This window comes from Cynocephalus volans, chromosome 1 (assembly GCF_027409185.1).
Source record: "Cynocephalus volans isolate mCynVol1 chromosome 1, mCynVol1.pri, whole genome shotgun sequence".
NCBI lineage: Eukaryota > Metazoa > Chordata > Mammalia > Dermoptera > Cynocephalidae > Cynocephalus > Cynocephalus volans.
In genome coordinates this window covers 263,036,786-263,050,893 of record NC_084460.1, presented here as the reverse complement: position 1 = coordinate 263,050,893, position 14,108 = coordinate 263,036,786, and the positions used below count along the sequence as shown (strand labels likewise).

General features: G+C 33.4%; 1 protein-coding gene across 1 annotated transcript in view; it reads left to right on the top strand.

The window, feature by feature from the left end:
- The window catches only part of SF3B1 (splicing factor 3b subunit 1), a 38,528-nt gene extending 24,733 nt beyond the window's left edge, over positions 1 to 13,795 (top strand). The window contains exons 10-25 of the mRNA XM_063095015.1: positions 985 to 1,182; positions 1,271 to 1,372; positions 1,912 to 2,091; positions 2,782 to 2,868; positions 2,980 to 3,250; positions 3,531 to 3,676; positions 3,771 to 3,917; positions 4,074 to 4,199; positions 4,656 to 4,877; positions 5,167 to 5,349; positions 5,440 to 5,551; positions 7,022 to 7,142; positions 7,458 to 7,589; positions 8,876 to 9,148; positions 10,910 to 11,126; positions 11,410 to 13,795. Coding sequence (XP_062951085.1) covers positions 985 to 1,182; positions 1,271 to 1,372; positions 1,912 to 2,091; positions 2,782 to 2,868; positions 2,980 to 3,250; positions 3,531 to 3,676; positions 3,771 to 3,917; positions 4,074 to 4,199; positions 4,656 to 4,877; positions 5,167 to 5,349; positions 5,440 to 5,551; positions 7,022 to 7,142; positions 7,458 to 7,589; positions 8,876 to 9,148; positions 10,910 to 11,126; positions 11,410 to 11,568 — 2,676 coding nt within the window. The 3' untranslated portion in view covers positions 11,569 to 13,795. The remainder of the gene's footprint in view (positions 1 to 984; positions 1,183 to 1,270; positions 1,373 to 1,911; positions 2,092 to 2,781; positions 2,869 to 2,979; positions 3,251 to 3,530; positions 3,677 to 3,770; positions 3,918 to 4,073; positions 4,200 to 4,655; positions 4,878 to 5,166; positions 5,350 to 5,439; positions 5,552 to 7,021; positions 7,143 to 7,457; positions 7,590 to 8,875; positions 9,149 to 10,909; positions 11,127 to 11,409) is intronic.
- The last annotated feature ends 313 nt before the right edge of the window (positions 13,796 to 14,108 follow it).

Genomic DNA, 14,108 nt, shown 5'->3' with positions numbered 1-14,108 from the left:
CTTTAAGTCCTTAATGTAAAGTGATGTCAGTGAACTTGACATTAATTTCATAGGCCTCTCACCTGTAGAATAAACTCTTCTTTATTCAAAATAGTAGTCCATACTAGTGCATACATTAACTAGCAACAAAAAATAATTGGATAACAAAGTGCAGATGACATCAATGTATAATTAACCTAATTTAATCTTTAGTAGATGTTTTTAGACACCACAGTTTAGGTTCATTGGAGAAAACCTGTATAGACTTCTTGACCTACCCAAGAAATTGTATTTAAAAAAAAAAAAGTCTTCTACCAGCTTTAAAATAACAGAAATCCTATTTGTTTTTCAGCCAGCATTTTTCAGAATTTTGCAAAAAGGTTTGATTAGGTTTTGCAAAAGGTTTAATTAGGTGGTTTGTATTTTACAGGACTTTGGTATATATTTTGGTTTTAGTTTTTATGCATTTAACTCATTTTTGTAGAGTTTTAGACTTAAAGATTTGTTTTTATGGTGCGGGGGTTTACGTGAATGTTTCATTTTATTACTAAAATACAACCTTTTATACATTGTTTATTGCACCATGATAGTTTATTTTCATTTATATGAATACTTACATGAATTGTTATGTACCCTAATAGAGCTTTCTCTGGAATCCCTGACTTAAGTTTTATAATTTCTAAATTTTTAATAATTTGACATGTTGATTCACCAACATGTTTATATAGATTAATGTGTGAAAGTCATCAGAATTTTATAAGCCTGCCTCATGTATTTCATTTTTCCACACTCCTGATATACTTACTTTAAATTTTAATTAGCAGATAAAAAATATGAATGTTTGTCATATATTTTAAATTTCTAGTTAAGATAGAAAGCAGGATAGGAGTTAATTCTTGTCTCCAAGTGAATAAAAAGCTTCCTAGCTAATAAACTGTTTTTCATTATGTTGTTCTTTAATTTATAAAGTCAAGAAAGTCCTAAACTGTCTTATAACTCTATTAGGTACTTCCCCCTCCAGCTGGTTATGTTCCTATTCGAACTCCAGCTAGAAAGCTGACAGCAACTCCAACACCTTTGGGTGGTATGACTGGTTTCCACATGCAAACTGAAGACAGAACTATGAAAAGTGTTAATGACCAGCCATCTGGAAATCTTCCATTTTTAAAACCAGATGATATTCAGTACTTTGATAAACTACTGGTAAGTGAAAATAGAAATAAATTATTTTTTGTTTGGGAGTTGTACATCATAACATTTCAACCTACCTTTAATCTTATTTTTACTATAGGTTGATGTTGATGAATCAACACTTAGTCCAGAAGAGCAAAAAGAGAGAAAAATAATGAAGTTGCTTTTAAAAATTAAGAATGGCACACCTCCAATGAGAAAGGCAAGTACCAGTTTGTTAAATCATGTTCATTATATTTTGATGTTTAGACATTTATAATTACCCTCTACATCTTTATCAAGGATAAAGAGGGAAAAATGTATTGTGAAGATTTAGTTTTTTTAATCAAAGAATTTTGTACTATAAGAATGTTGAAAAATGAGATTCTCCTTTTTGTGCTCAAAGCCTTTAAAATATGCTTAAGGCTTGAAGGTAATCACTGGAATTAGGTGAGGAATTGAGAGTGAAAGATCTTTTAGGAGAAATTAAGGCAGTGTGTGTGTGTGCGTGTGTGTGCGTGCGTGCGTGCGTGTGCGTGTACTAAATTTCCCTTTTTGAATTAACTGAAATTGAATTTCTGTCATAGGAGCTCAAACTTTAGGGTAACTTTGATATAAAATGATCTCATGCTAATTCATGTAAAATGTCTGTAAAAGTGTACACAAAAATATTAAGTTATAGAAACTCTTCTTGGAGTAATTTGCTCAAAGGGCTTGATTATAAAGACAACTTACCTTTTACTCTGCTTTTTTTTTACCTAGGCTGCATTGCGTCAAATTACTGATAAAGCTCGTGAGTTTGGAGCTGGTCCTTTGTTTAATCAGATTCTTCCTCTACTGATGTCTCCTACACTTGAGGATCAAGAACGTCATTTACTTGTGAAAGTTATTGATAGAATATTATACAAACTTGATGACTTGGTTCGACCATATGTGCACAAGGTTTGTTGTTCTCAAGTAGTGTTTCTAATGGTTTTTTTTTTTTAACCAGTGTATGTCTGTGTTTTTGTAAATTTAAAAATTCTAAAAAAGTTAAGCTGCTGCATATATTCACAGTAGGAAAGGAAAATTAAGTTCACCCCTTGTAAGAAACTCAGATAAATTTTTATATGCTCCCACACTTTTTTCTTTGCAAAAGTATACATCACACATGTAAAAATGTAGTTAGATATAAATGTAACTTTTTGCTACATTTACTATAATGTATTCATATTCTTTTTTTATTTGCTTTTATTGACATTAGATTAGGATGAGAAAACATATGTTTCTATAACATTCCATTTAGTGTTAAGAAACATCTTTTCACTGATGGCAGTTATGGTACAGAATGCTTTTAGATGTGTAAGTTATTTATCAGTACCATGCTGTAACCAAGTGAGCTAACAGGCCAGCCCAGTAGGTTATTTTTTTAAAAATACTGTTTTTTAGTCTGTGTCATTAACAGTTCTATCAAATTTTCATTTATCTCTGGGGTTTGAAATTGTGTGATTAAAATTCCTAAACAATTTTTTAGTGAAGTCTTTATAATTATAAATTTCCTGTATGTGTTTAATTCTGTTACATGTGTGTCATGAGTAATTGATGTGAAAGTGTAACTCCTCTTTTTTTTTTTTTCTTTTTTCTCTTTTTCAGATCCTTGTGGTCATTGAACCACTATTGATTGATGAAGATTACTATGCTAGAGTGGAAGGCCGAGAGATTATTTCTAATTTGGCAAAGGTAGCTACGTTACATTTCTAGAGAAGAAAGTTTATATCTGTTGGTGGGATTCTTTGATTATAGAAGAAGATGGTTATCAACTCATGATTGTCCTTTTTCTTTTCCTTTTAGGCTGCTGGTCTGGCTACCATGATCTCTACCATGAGACCTGATATAGATAACATGGATGAGTACGTCCGTAACACAACAGCTAGAGCTTTTGCTGTTGTAGCCTCTGCCCTGGGCATTCCTTCTTTATTGCCCTTTTTAAAAGCTGTGTGCAAAAGCAAGAAGTCCTGGCAAGCAAGACACACTGGTATCAAGATTGTACAGCAGATAGCTATTCTTATGGGCTGTGCCATCCTGCCACATCTCAGAAGCTTAGTTGAAATCATTGAACATGGTAAGTTGTAATATAACTTTTTTCTGTCTTTTATGGGACAACTGTCCCGAAATTTGGGGAGATAAATGGAAGGACTTAACTATATAAACACTAAATTCTTTATGATGGAGTTTGTAATATTATCTGCTGACAAGCTGTAGTTCATATTGGCTTTTGCCTAATTTTGTCTAACGTGAACTGATTCTGCAGTTTGGCTAGTTAGATATTGCTAAAATCTGGATGATTTCGTAGAAATTAGGTAATGTTGGTGCATAGTTAAAACCTGTGTTTGGTTTTATAGGTCTCGTGGATGAGCAGCAGAAAGTTCGGACCATCAGTGCTTTGGCCATTGCTGCCTTGGCTGAAGCAGCAACTCCTTATGGTATCGAGTCTTTTGATTCTGTGTTAAAGCCTCTGTGGAAGGGTATTCGCCAACACAGAGGAAAGGTAAATCCACCAATTAAATTTTATTTTTATTTTTATTCATTAAAGTTCAAGTGACGTTAATTTAATAAAATAATTTTTTTTTATTTTAAAATAGGGTTTGGCTGCTTTCTTGAAGGCTATTGGGTATCTTATTCCTCTCATGGATGCAGAGTATGCCAACTACTATACTAGAGAAGTGATGTTAATCCTTATTCGAGAATTCCAATCTCCTGATGAAGAGATGAAGAAAATTGTGCTGAAGGTAATTATTCCAGATTGTTGTTGTTATTCCAGATTTGTTAATCTCAACTGGCTTTTTTCAGTGGTTCAAAGAGAATTTTAAAACATTTTCTAAAAAACCTAATATGTTACACCACTACCGCATTTGACTAATTATTACTATTTTTTAACCTTTTAGGTGGTGAAACAATGTTGTGGAACAGATGGTGTAGAAGCAAACTACATTAAAACAGAGATTCTTCCTCCTTTTTTTAAACACTTCTGGCAGCACAGAATGGCTTTGGATCGAAGAAATTACCGACAGGTAAGTTTCTGTTGTAAAAAAAAATTTTTTCAAAAATCCTTTTGACTAAGTCTTCAGTAAACTTCAGTGCATGTTACATATTTTTTTGCCCTGATTATCTCACAGTTTCTATGTATTTGATCATGAAAGGAAACTAATTTTAGTCAGCCAATTAACTTCTGTTTTGATTTTGCATTCTAAGGTAAATACTCAACTATGAATTGATGTTTTTGTCTAGTAAATTCAATTCTTTATTTGGCTAGTTGAAACATATATACCACGTTACCTTGAATTTACCTTGACTTAGACTCACATTTTCATTTTTTGGTCACCTTTCTCTTAAAGTTTAATGAATAGGAATTAACCATTCTTTGCATGTTTACTAGCTAAATAGTGTATTTAGAATGTTTAGTTTTTATGATATTGGTTTATTTCCTTGGAAGAGTGAAGGATTAAAAGGGTTATTCCTCTTTTTAGTTAGTTGATACTACTGTGGAGTTGGCAAACAAAGTAGGTGCAGCAGAAATCATATCTAGGATTGTGGATGATCTGAAAGATGAAGCTGAACAGTACAGAAAAATGGTGATGGAGACAATTGAGAAAATTATGGGCAACTTGGGAGCAGCAGATATTGATCATAAACTTGAAGAACAACTAATTGATGGTATTCTCTATGCTTTCCAAGAACAGACTACAGAGGTAATTAATTATTATGGCGAGTTGTCACTTTTATATCTGTAGAAAAGCATATTATTTTTCAAGCAAATATCTCTAAAAATTAATTGAATTTGAAATAACTTTTAAAATGCTCAGGTTAGTTGGTTACCAAGAAATATTCTTCTATCTTAAGTTTTTACATTTGATTTGGAAAAAAATGGTGGTTGGAAAATGTTGAATATTAGTATATTTCAGCTGTTGAGTCACAAGAAACTAAATTCTAGTTCCCAGTGAATTTTTTATTTAATTTAGCTTTTTTTTTTTTTTCTAGGACTCAGTAATGTTGAATGGCTTTGGCACGGTGGTTAATGCTCTTGGCAAACGAGTCAAACCATACTTGCCTCAGATCTGTGGTACAGTTTTGTGGCGTTTAAATAACAAATCAGCAAAAGTTAGGCAACAGGCAGCTGACTTGATTTCTCGAACTGCTGTTGTCATGAAGACTTGTCAAGAGGTAAGCTTTTGTATCAGATTCTTATTTCTTCACCAAATAGTTATGTAAATAGTAATGTTTTAACTTTTTTTTTTTTTTTTTTAATTGTAGGAAAAATTGATGGGGCATTTGGGTGTTGTGTTGTATGAGTATTTGGGTGAAGAGTACCCTGAAGTATTGGGCAGCATTCTTGGAGCACTGAAGGCCATTGTAAATGTAATAGGTATGGAATTTGCTGGTCACGTAAGAATTTTGTTTTTTTTAACTTTCTTTGGATTTTTGAAAGTAAAACATAGAATCATATTTAGGAGTTGGGTGATTTTTACTTTTTTTTTTTTTTTTTAAGCACTTCAAGATTGTAGTTAAGTCAGGGGATGTCACAAAAGTCTTGTCTCCCAAAACCCATTTACATTTTACTTTAAAAGAAAAAAAGGTCAAGTTTAGGACCTACTTCAGAGGTGAGTCTAGTCACAACTCAAAAAGCTTTGAAGTCATGGAATAGAGGACCCTAGTAGAAGTAGGTGTCAGATAAAATATATTCTGTTATATTGTAACAGCAGGGGGAGAGAAAGGCACTTTAGAAGTTTTAATATAGTTTTAGAACAAAATGGTATATATTTATTCATCCTTGAATTAATAAGTGATTCTGACAGGTTTTTTGTTTGCTATCAAGTTCAAGGAACATAACCAGAGAGAAAAGTGAATTAATCAGGTTACCATCTTGTCTCTATTTATACCCAAATCTTTAAAACTAACTATTCGGTTTTTTAACCCATGGTACAAATACAGCTATATTACAAATGATCTTGGGTATGGAGAACAAAGTTTTTATTCTTTGAGGGCAGAATGATGAAGGAGACAAATAGTCTTTTATATTTGGTCCTTCATTGTAATTGCACATAAATACTCCAGCAGAGTTTAAATAGTCTAAAATAACTTGGCAGGAGGTCAAAATAGCTGGCTGTGATAGCCATCGTTTTTCTTATTTTGGTAAGGGGTATTTATGCCATATAGATCTTCGATCTATTGTCTTTACATATAATCCCAAATTCAGCCCATCCTTTTACTTGAAGATAGCTACTTGCCAAAAAATCAGTATACAGGAAGTTATAAACCATATTGTTTGTCAGGGAAATATGGGAAAAGCAATGGAGAGAGAATCAGAGCAAGCAATTCTAGTTAGAGCAAGAGCCCCTGCCAGCTGCCTCCTTTTTTCTCTCTTCATAGGTGTAAATACCATCCAAGTATGCCCTGCATTGCAGGGAGACTGGAGATCTGTTTGTTTTGCAGTTAAAGGGTAAGGGGGCCCTTTCTGGAAAATTTTGCTTTAATTTACATGTTTACCTCTGGCTTATATTGTTTTGTATGGCCGGAACATAAGTTGTCCCCATATTTAAATGTCAGTGCACAAATACATTTCAGAACCAAATAAAAGTTTTTTTTGTTATTGAGCATCCATCATTCTTTAAATCACTTCACTGATTTCTTTCATTTCTGTGCATAATCAGAAGTTGTTAATAAAAAGTTAAAAACAGTTCTGAGTCTGGTGAGAATATGGGGCTTTCTCTTTCCATAGGCAGCTGTAAGTTAATATATTTATGCCTAGTCATATGTATTACATTGCTAAGTAAAAGGAAAAATGAGCAAAGATTCCAGTTCATATGTTGATAGTTTGTTGACTTTTGTTAAATAGGTATGCATAAGATGACCCCACCAATTAAAGATCTGCTGCCTAGACTTACCCCCATCTTAAAGAACAGGCATGAAAAGGTACAAGAGAATTGTATTGATCTTGTTGGACGTATTGCTGACAGGTAAGCAGATTACCTAAACATTTTTATAAGCAGTATCGGTTTTCAAATTTAGCTACTTTGTATTCAGTTAGCAAAATTTGTTTAATGTTGCTAAGGTAAGTATATATGGTTGGACTATTCATTATATTTTCTGTCAGATTTCAATTTGGATGGTAATGGGGTGGCAATATAGTTTTACGACTAAGCTGGACTTTCTGAAAGTAGTAACTTTTTTAATGCTTAAAATTAGTTAATGATCATGTTTTTAAAACTTAGTTTGCAAATTTACCTTTTAAAACTCAGTCACAAAAAAATTAAAAAATTTATTTTAATTAGGGGAGCTGAATATGTATCTGCAAGAGAATGGATGAGGATTTGCTTTGAACTTTTAGAGCTCTTAAAAGCTCACAAAAAAGCCATTCGTAGAGCCACAGTCAACACATTTGGTTATATTGCAAAGGCCATTGGGTGAGTACTATTTGCTTTCATTTTTAAAAATTATAAAAAATCGTGGCATTGAAAAATGCTTCTATGTCTAGGAATTTCTTGAGGCGTGGGATGAGTAATGCAATTCAGAAAGCACTTTAACCACTTACCTTCCAGATTTCAAAATGGTTTCTTAAATTTTTAATTGAATTAAAACAGATGGGTTTTTTCAGATTTCCTTTAATCACACTTTAGATATTTTCAGGGAGGGAAAGTACCATTTTCAAAATAATTTCAAATTTTCGTTGGCCTATTTTAGGATATTGCTTAAAATATTAAGGCAAATTTTTAATATCATAATCAGCCTAATTCAAGTCTCACTAATGCTTTATGTGTTTTTAAATGTTATTTCAATATTAATCCTCAGACTTAACTGAGTTATAGGTGCTTTATGAGATCATATATGGTTATTTGCTTCCACTCTGTCAGAACCAAACTAGAAAAACAGTCATTGTAGAAAATGAGACACTGTATATACATGTGGCTTGGTATGTAAGAAATGTATTTTCAAGAAATAAAGCATAAAAAGTCCAATTAATTAGATAGAGCTTCCCTACCCCCACATCCCAACACACAATTCATTCCTCTCTTTCTTTGGTAGCAAGTAATATTTATTCCAGAGGTGATGCAGTCAGGAAATTTATAGCAAATAGCTGTTGTGCAGACTTTTTAGCCCTGGTTTTTAGCCTTGGTGTCCCTCTAAACTTGTGACAAAAATAAGTGCTTAAAGAAAGGTAGAATACATGCAGCAAAAGTCTGTGGGAGGGAAGATAAGGAAAGTAGGTTCTGTGTGTTTCATCATGGGGACCACAGTTGGGATACTACCACCCTAATAAGGTTGTCTAGCCCCCCCACCCCTTTTTTTTGGTTGCTGGCCAGTACAGTGATCTGCACCCTTGACCTTGGTGTTATCAACAGTGTTCTAACCAACCGAACTAACCAGCCAGCCATTCTTGTGCCCATTTTGGCTCCTCAAAGAATTATTCAATTTAAATATTTGATTAAATTTCATAAAATTAAAGACTGAAAATTACGTTTGAAAATGAATCAATTTGAATTAACTGTTTCCTTTAAAACTGACTTTTTAATTTACATGAAGTTCTTGAGTAGAAACAACACTGCTAGTGACTTGAAAGTATTGAGTTTTATCATAAAATTACTGAAATCCTGGGAATCACTTATAAAATGCTATTCCTTTGCATTTTTTCTTTTCCCTTCAAAAAGCTTTTGACCTGTAACAGTTTGCTGACACATTTGTTTTTTTTCAGCCCTCATGATGTATTGGCTACACTTTTAAACAACCTCAAAGTTCAGGAAAGGCAGAACAGAGTTTGTACCACTGTAGCAATAGCTATTGTTGCTGAAACGTGTTCACCCTTCACGGTACTCCCTGCCTTAATGAATGAATACAGAGTTCCTGAACTGAATGTTCAAAATGGAGTGTTAAAATCACTTTCCTTCTTGTTTGAGTATATTGGTGAAATGGGAAAGGACTACATTTATGCTGTAACACCATTACTTGAAGATGCTTTAATGGATAGGTAAGTGACTTGAACTAAATGCAAGAAAATATAGTTCTTTCTTCACTTTAAAACTTATTGAAATAGTTATTAGATAATTTATTTGTTGTGATACAGTTAAAGAAGAAATACTAACCTGGATTGTGACACTGTAAATATGAGTTGTCTTAAAGCAATATGTATGCTGTAGTGGATCCCCAAATTTTCTTTCAAGTGCTCATCCCCTTTTTTAAAGCTCCTTTTGTATCTATTAGACTAAATGCATTTTGAAATTCAGTAATCAATCCTCTTTTGTTTTAAAATTAGTCAAATAAAATTAGAGGGAATGAGAAGCATGAGCTAATCAGTGTGGCAAAGAGATCTGATCTTTTTAGCTTTTTATTGGAGGTGAAGCAAAGGTTTCTCTTAAACTTTTTTCTCCAACTAGACTGTTGGAGCCACATTGTTCCCATTGCAGGCCCCCAGTGGTTCAGATGGTGACCACCAATACAGTACTGTTTGAGTTATTTAACCATGAGATTCCTGATACCTTTTACCATCTAGACTGACACAAAAGTAACTGAAGAAGTAAGTGTAAAGGAGTACAAGGTCCAAGTAGTCAGGGCTCTTTATTTTTCAGGAGAGATAAGTTACTCAGGTTAGAGCTCATTCAGTTACTTTTGTATACAGATTAAAAATTACTCGTTAATGACCTTCTAAAAGGGAGTCTTAACGAACTCAACAAATTACCCAAAGGTGTATGTATATGCAAGGTATGGAGACAACATAAGAATTGTGCTCTGTAAAAGACTGGCTGCCTGGGGCCAAACAGAGTGGGGATAAGTCACCCTTGCTCCATATTCCTCACTGTGAGGTGCCTGAGATCATAGTGCAGTCATTGATGTATGTGACCTGCAGTTAAAAATTATGCTCTGTATACTAATAAATTGAGGGTAATAACTTCATCAGAAATTGCTAAATGAAAAGAAACTATACTTTAGTTGCAAAAATTTATTAATGAGGAATACTGCTTCACTATTAAGCTGAATAAATTAGCCATTATTACAGTAAATAAGAAAAATAAGTATGTTAGTAAGTACAAGTCTTTTTTTCTTATACCTTTGAGATGCTCTTACTATCTTTGGGGCAAAGTGTGTCAACTCGATTTTTATACCCAGCACAAATCCCAGTGTGATATCTGGTGCTCACACTCAGTTGAATAATTATGGAATGAATAACTCATTAATTTGTCATAAACATAAATTCAGTAACATAGGATAGAGTTTTTATTTCTGTAGGTTTGAAAAAAATTATCAGTCTTCCCTTCCTCTCCCCAAAATGAGTTGTTCTTGAATGAAACTTAAAATTTATACAAGAAGGGGTTTAATTGTAATTTAGTTATCTATTATATACCAGTATCTGAATTTCTATCAAAGACTTTAAGTTTATATAAGTTAAAATTAAATACTACTGTTAATCATTCTTATGTAAGAGTCACCTGTCTCCTCTTTAGCAGCATAGTAAAACTAAGACTACATAGGGCTCTTTTGCTCATATTTAAGGGTGAATTAGAAAATATGGCCTGTTTTTTGAGCTGTAGTGTGTTTGAGTCATTAAAAGCAAAAGTTCTGAAGTGGAGTCATTAATCATTCTCAGGGATATATCAGATACATAAGATTTTAGGATGACTTTGCATCTGTGCAGTGCACTAAATTAGTAATTTATTTTGTAATGTACAGGTGAGTATTTCCTGTAAAACTAAGATTGTATCTTAACGAAGAGGATTTTTCTCCCCATTTACAGGGACCTTGTACACAGACAGACAGCTAGTGCGGTGGTACAACACATGTCACTTGGTGTTTATGGATTTGGTTGTGAAGATTCGCTGAATCACTTGTTGAACTATGTATGGCCCAATGTATTTGAGACATCTCCCCATGTAATTCAGGCAGTTATGGGAGCTCTAGAAGGCCTGAGAGTTGCTATTGGACCATGTAGAATGTTGCAGTATTGTTTACAGGTAGGTTAAAGATTTTTAAAAGATTGCTCAGTGAGGAAAGTAATTTAGTTTAAGGTGTTGAATTAAGTCAGTGTTCCTAATTATCAGTAGGTTATGTTGTGCCATATGGTAGAATAGATGTGTGGTAAGGGGTGAATTAGACTTTGTATTTGCCCATTGCCAGGTTTTTCACATCTCTACTGGGAAACGTTTTGAATCATATGTTTATGATTTGCTTGTTAATTGTGTTAAGGTTATGTATGGTTCTTGAAAACTGAAATAATGTAACCTTTCAATTTTCTAGGGTCTGTTTCACCCAGCCCGGAAAGTCAGAGATGTGTATTGGAAAATTTACAACTCCATTTACATTGGTTCACAGGATGCTCTCATAGCACATTACCCAAGAATCTACAATGATGATAAGAACACCTATATTCGTTATGAACTTGACTATATCTTATAATTTTATTGTTTATTTTGTGTTTAATGCACAGCTGTTTTCACACTTTAAACTTGCTTCGATTTGGTGATGTAAACTTTTAAACATTGCAGATCAGTATCGAACTGGTCATAGAGGAAGAGCTAGAAATCCAATAGCATGATTTTTAAATAACCTGTCTTTGTTTTTGATGTTAAACAGTAAACGCCAGTAGTGACCAAGAACACAGTGATTATACACGCTATACTGGAGGGATTTCATTTTTAATTCATCTTTATGAAGATTTAGAATTCATTCCTTGTGTTTAAAGGGAATGTTTAATTGAGAAATAAACATTTGTGTACAAAATGCTAATTTGTGTGTGTTTTTTGAACATGACTTGTAAAATGCGGAACTTTGATAAAGTATTGGTTTGTGTAGAATAAATGGCTTAATTTCCTTTTCTGTCACCTGGTTTATAGAGAGTAGTTAGCAGAATATAAACTATATATAAAGTGATGGCATCTTTGTCAAAATTCCATTGTTCTGTTGATAATGACAGTGAGAAGAGCAGCTTTGGGGGTGTGTTCCCCTCAAACTAGCACAACAATTCCATCACCATAGAAAAATAGCACCTTTGCTGAACTGTCTTGAATAATTTTGTACTTACATAGCGCCTTTCATCTCCTGATTTCTCAAAATGCTTTACGAACATTTTTAAAGGAGGTGATTTAAATCATGTCCAACTCTTGACAGGTCTGTGTTTAGAAAGTGGGGAAGGTATCTTTACTTCAGAACTGCTTTCTGCCTATTGGGAGTGAGGCTACCTATGTAATGTTTAACAAAGTAAGACAATCTTTGGGCTCTTTCCCGTGTCATAAGCCACTACTCAACAGTGTCTTTAGTAAACACCTGTTGTATGCCAGCCACTGTGTTTAGATGAAGGGGATGCAAAGGTGCCAATGACCTGCCTTTACCCCTAAGAACTACAGTATAATAGAAAGGGGGGAGACATATCTCATTACATATTCCTTGTGTACTGTGATACTACGCAGTGGCAGCAGCTAAAATGTCTAAATTTGCTTCATTTTGTTTTTAGTAATTAGGTAATAAGTTGATGTGTCCAGCATAAACTGAAATACTGTTTAATTCTAAAACCATCAAGCATTAAGGCAGCACTTATTTTTTGGCTAATATTTTATTTTCAGCTTTATTTTATATCCCCAAATTTCTTAGTTTTAGTCCTTTTACTACTCACAGCTGTTTTGTTTTTTCTGCCAATGTTAGGGAAAAGAAATTCTGCAAGCAGTGTTAGCATATGGTGACTTTGTTATAGTAAGTAAAACTGTTATAATATGGGGACGAGGTTTTGTTAGCACTTAGGTCTCCCTCCTCTTAGATGAGAAATAGCTTGTAATTGGCTGACATTTACAAAATTGATATTGAGCATTAAATGAGTTTCCTAGCAGAATCTGCAACTCTTTATTGTTCACAACTTTTTGACAGCATATAGTGTCTGTGTAGTAGAGTCAAAAAATTCCAAACCATATTTCTGTTCTTAGAAGTTTTCTAGCGGGAACCCTCATGCAACTTTAAATCTTGTTGTTCTTTACAGTTGATGTCAAATGACCTTCCGTGATTACTAATGAGAATTGTGTTCAATTAGATTTCAAAGCCAGAATTTGACTGTAAATCAGTCTTGGGAAAATTTAACTATATTGTCAACTCAAGTACTTACATGGCTTTGTTTTGCTTGGGTTCTTGCTATTTATGGAAAATATGTTTTGTGGTGGCAGTATGGAACAAAGGAAACTACTATACCTTAAGTGACTTCTTACTAATGCAAACAATTTGAAGATAAGGGAAATACTGAAGGCTCTGGACTTAAAAATTGGGACCAAATAGAGGCTCATAGATGTTTGGATTATTATATGTGCTTATTATTGAATAAGGAAAGCATTTTGTGATATTACTATGTGAAAGACGCTATGTGAAGTTTTAACTATCTTCTTAAGATTAAAGACTTTCTTTCGCAATTTCTTTTGGTGTTTCTTAAAGCCAAACGTAAGCAAGAAGAAATTAATGTTCTTAAAGGGATAGAGGGTGGGTTTTTCTGTGAGCTTTTGTTGGTTTTTCTGTGGGCCATTGCCCTCTAATGGAATTGATCTCTTTGGCTGTTTGATTTTTTTTCATATTGTATTTTTAAAATTTGTTGTACGGTGCCCTGTGAGCATCAAGTACCACCAGATGAATAAAACTTATTATATCTAAAGTCTTAGTAGACCAATTTTTAATCTTAGTTGACTCTGAATTGTTAACACACTACACTGTGTTGTGGTTGTGCCATTTTAATAATAATGTGCTCTTTGGGTTGTTTTTCAGATAAGAGAACTTAATGTTGAAAACCCAAAGAACTTTGTTAAATAAGAAAATGAAAAAGATCGTTGCAGCAAAGATTTAGTTGTTTGGCTGTTTGGTTTCCAGTGACTCTTGAATCCCATAAGGTTAAAGGAAGCAAAAACTACATCTATCCCAGGGTTTCTCAACATTGGCATTTCAGGCCATATAAGTCTTCATTGTGGGGG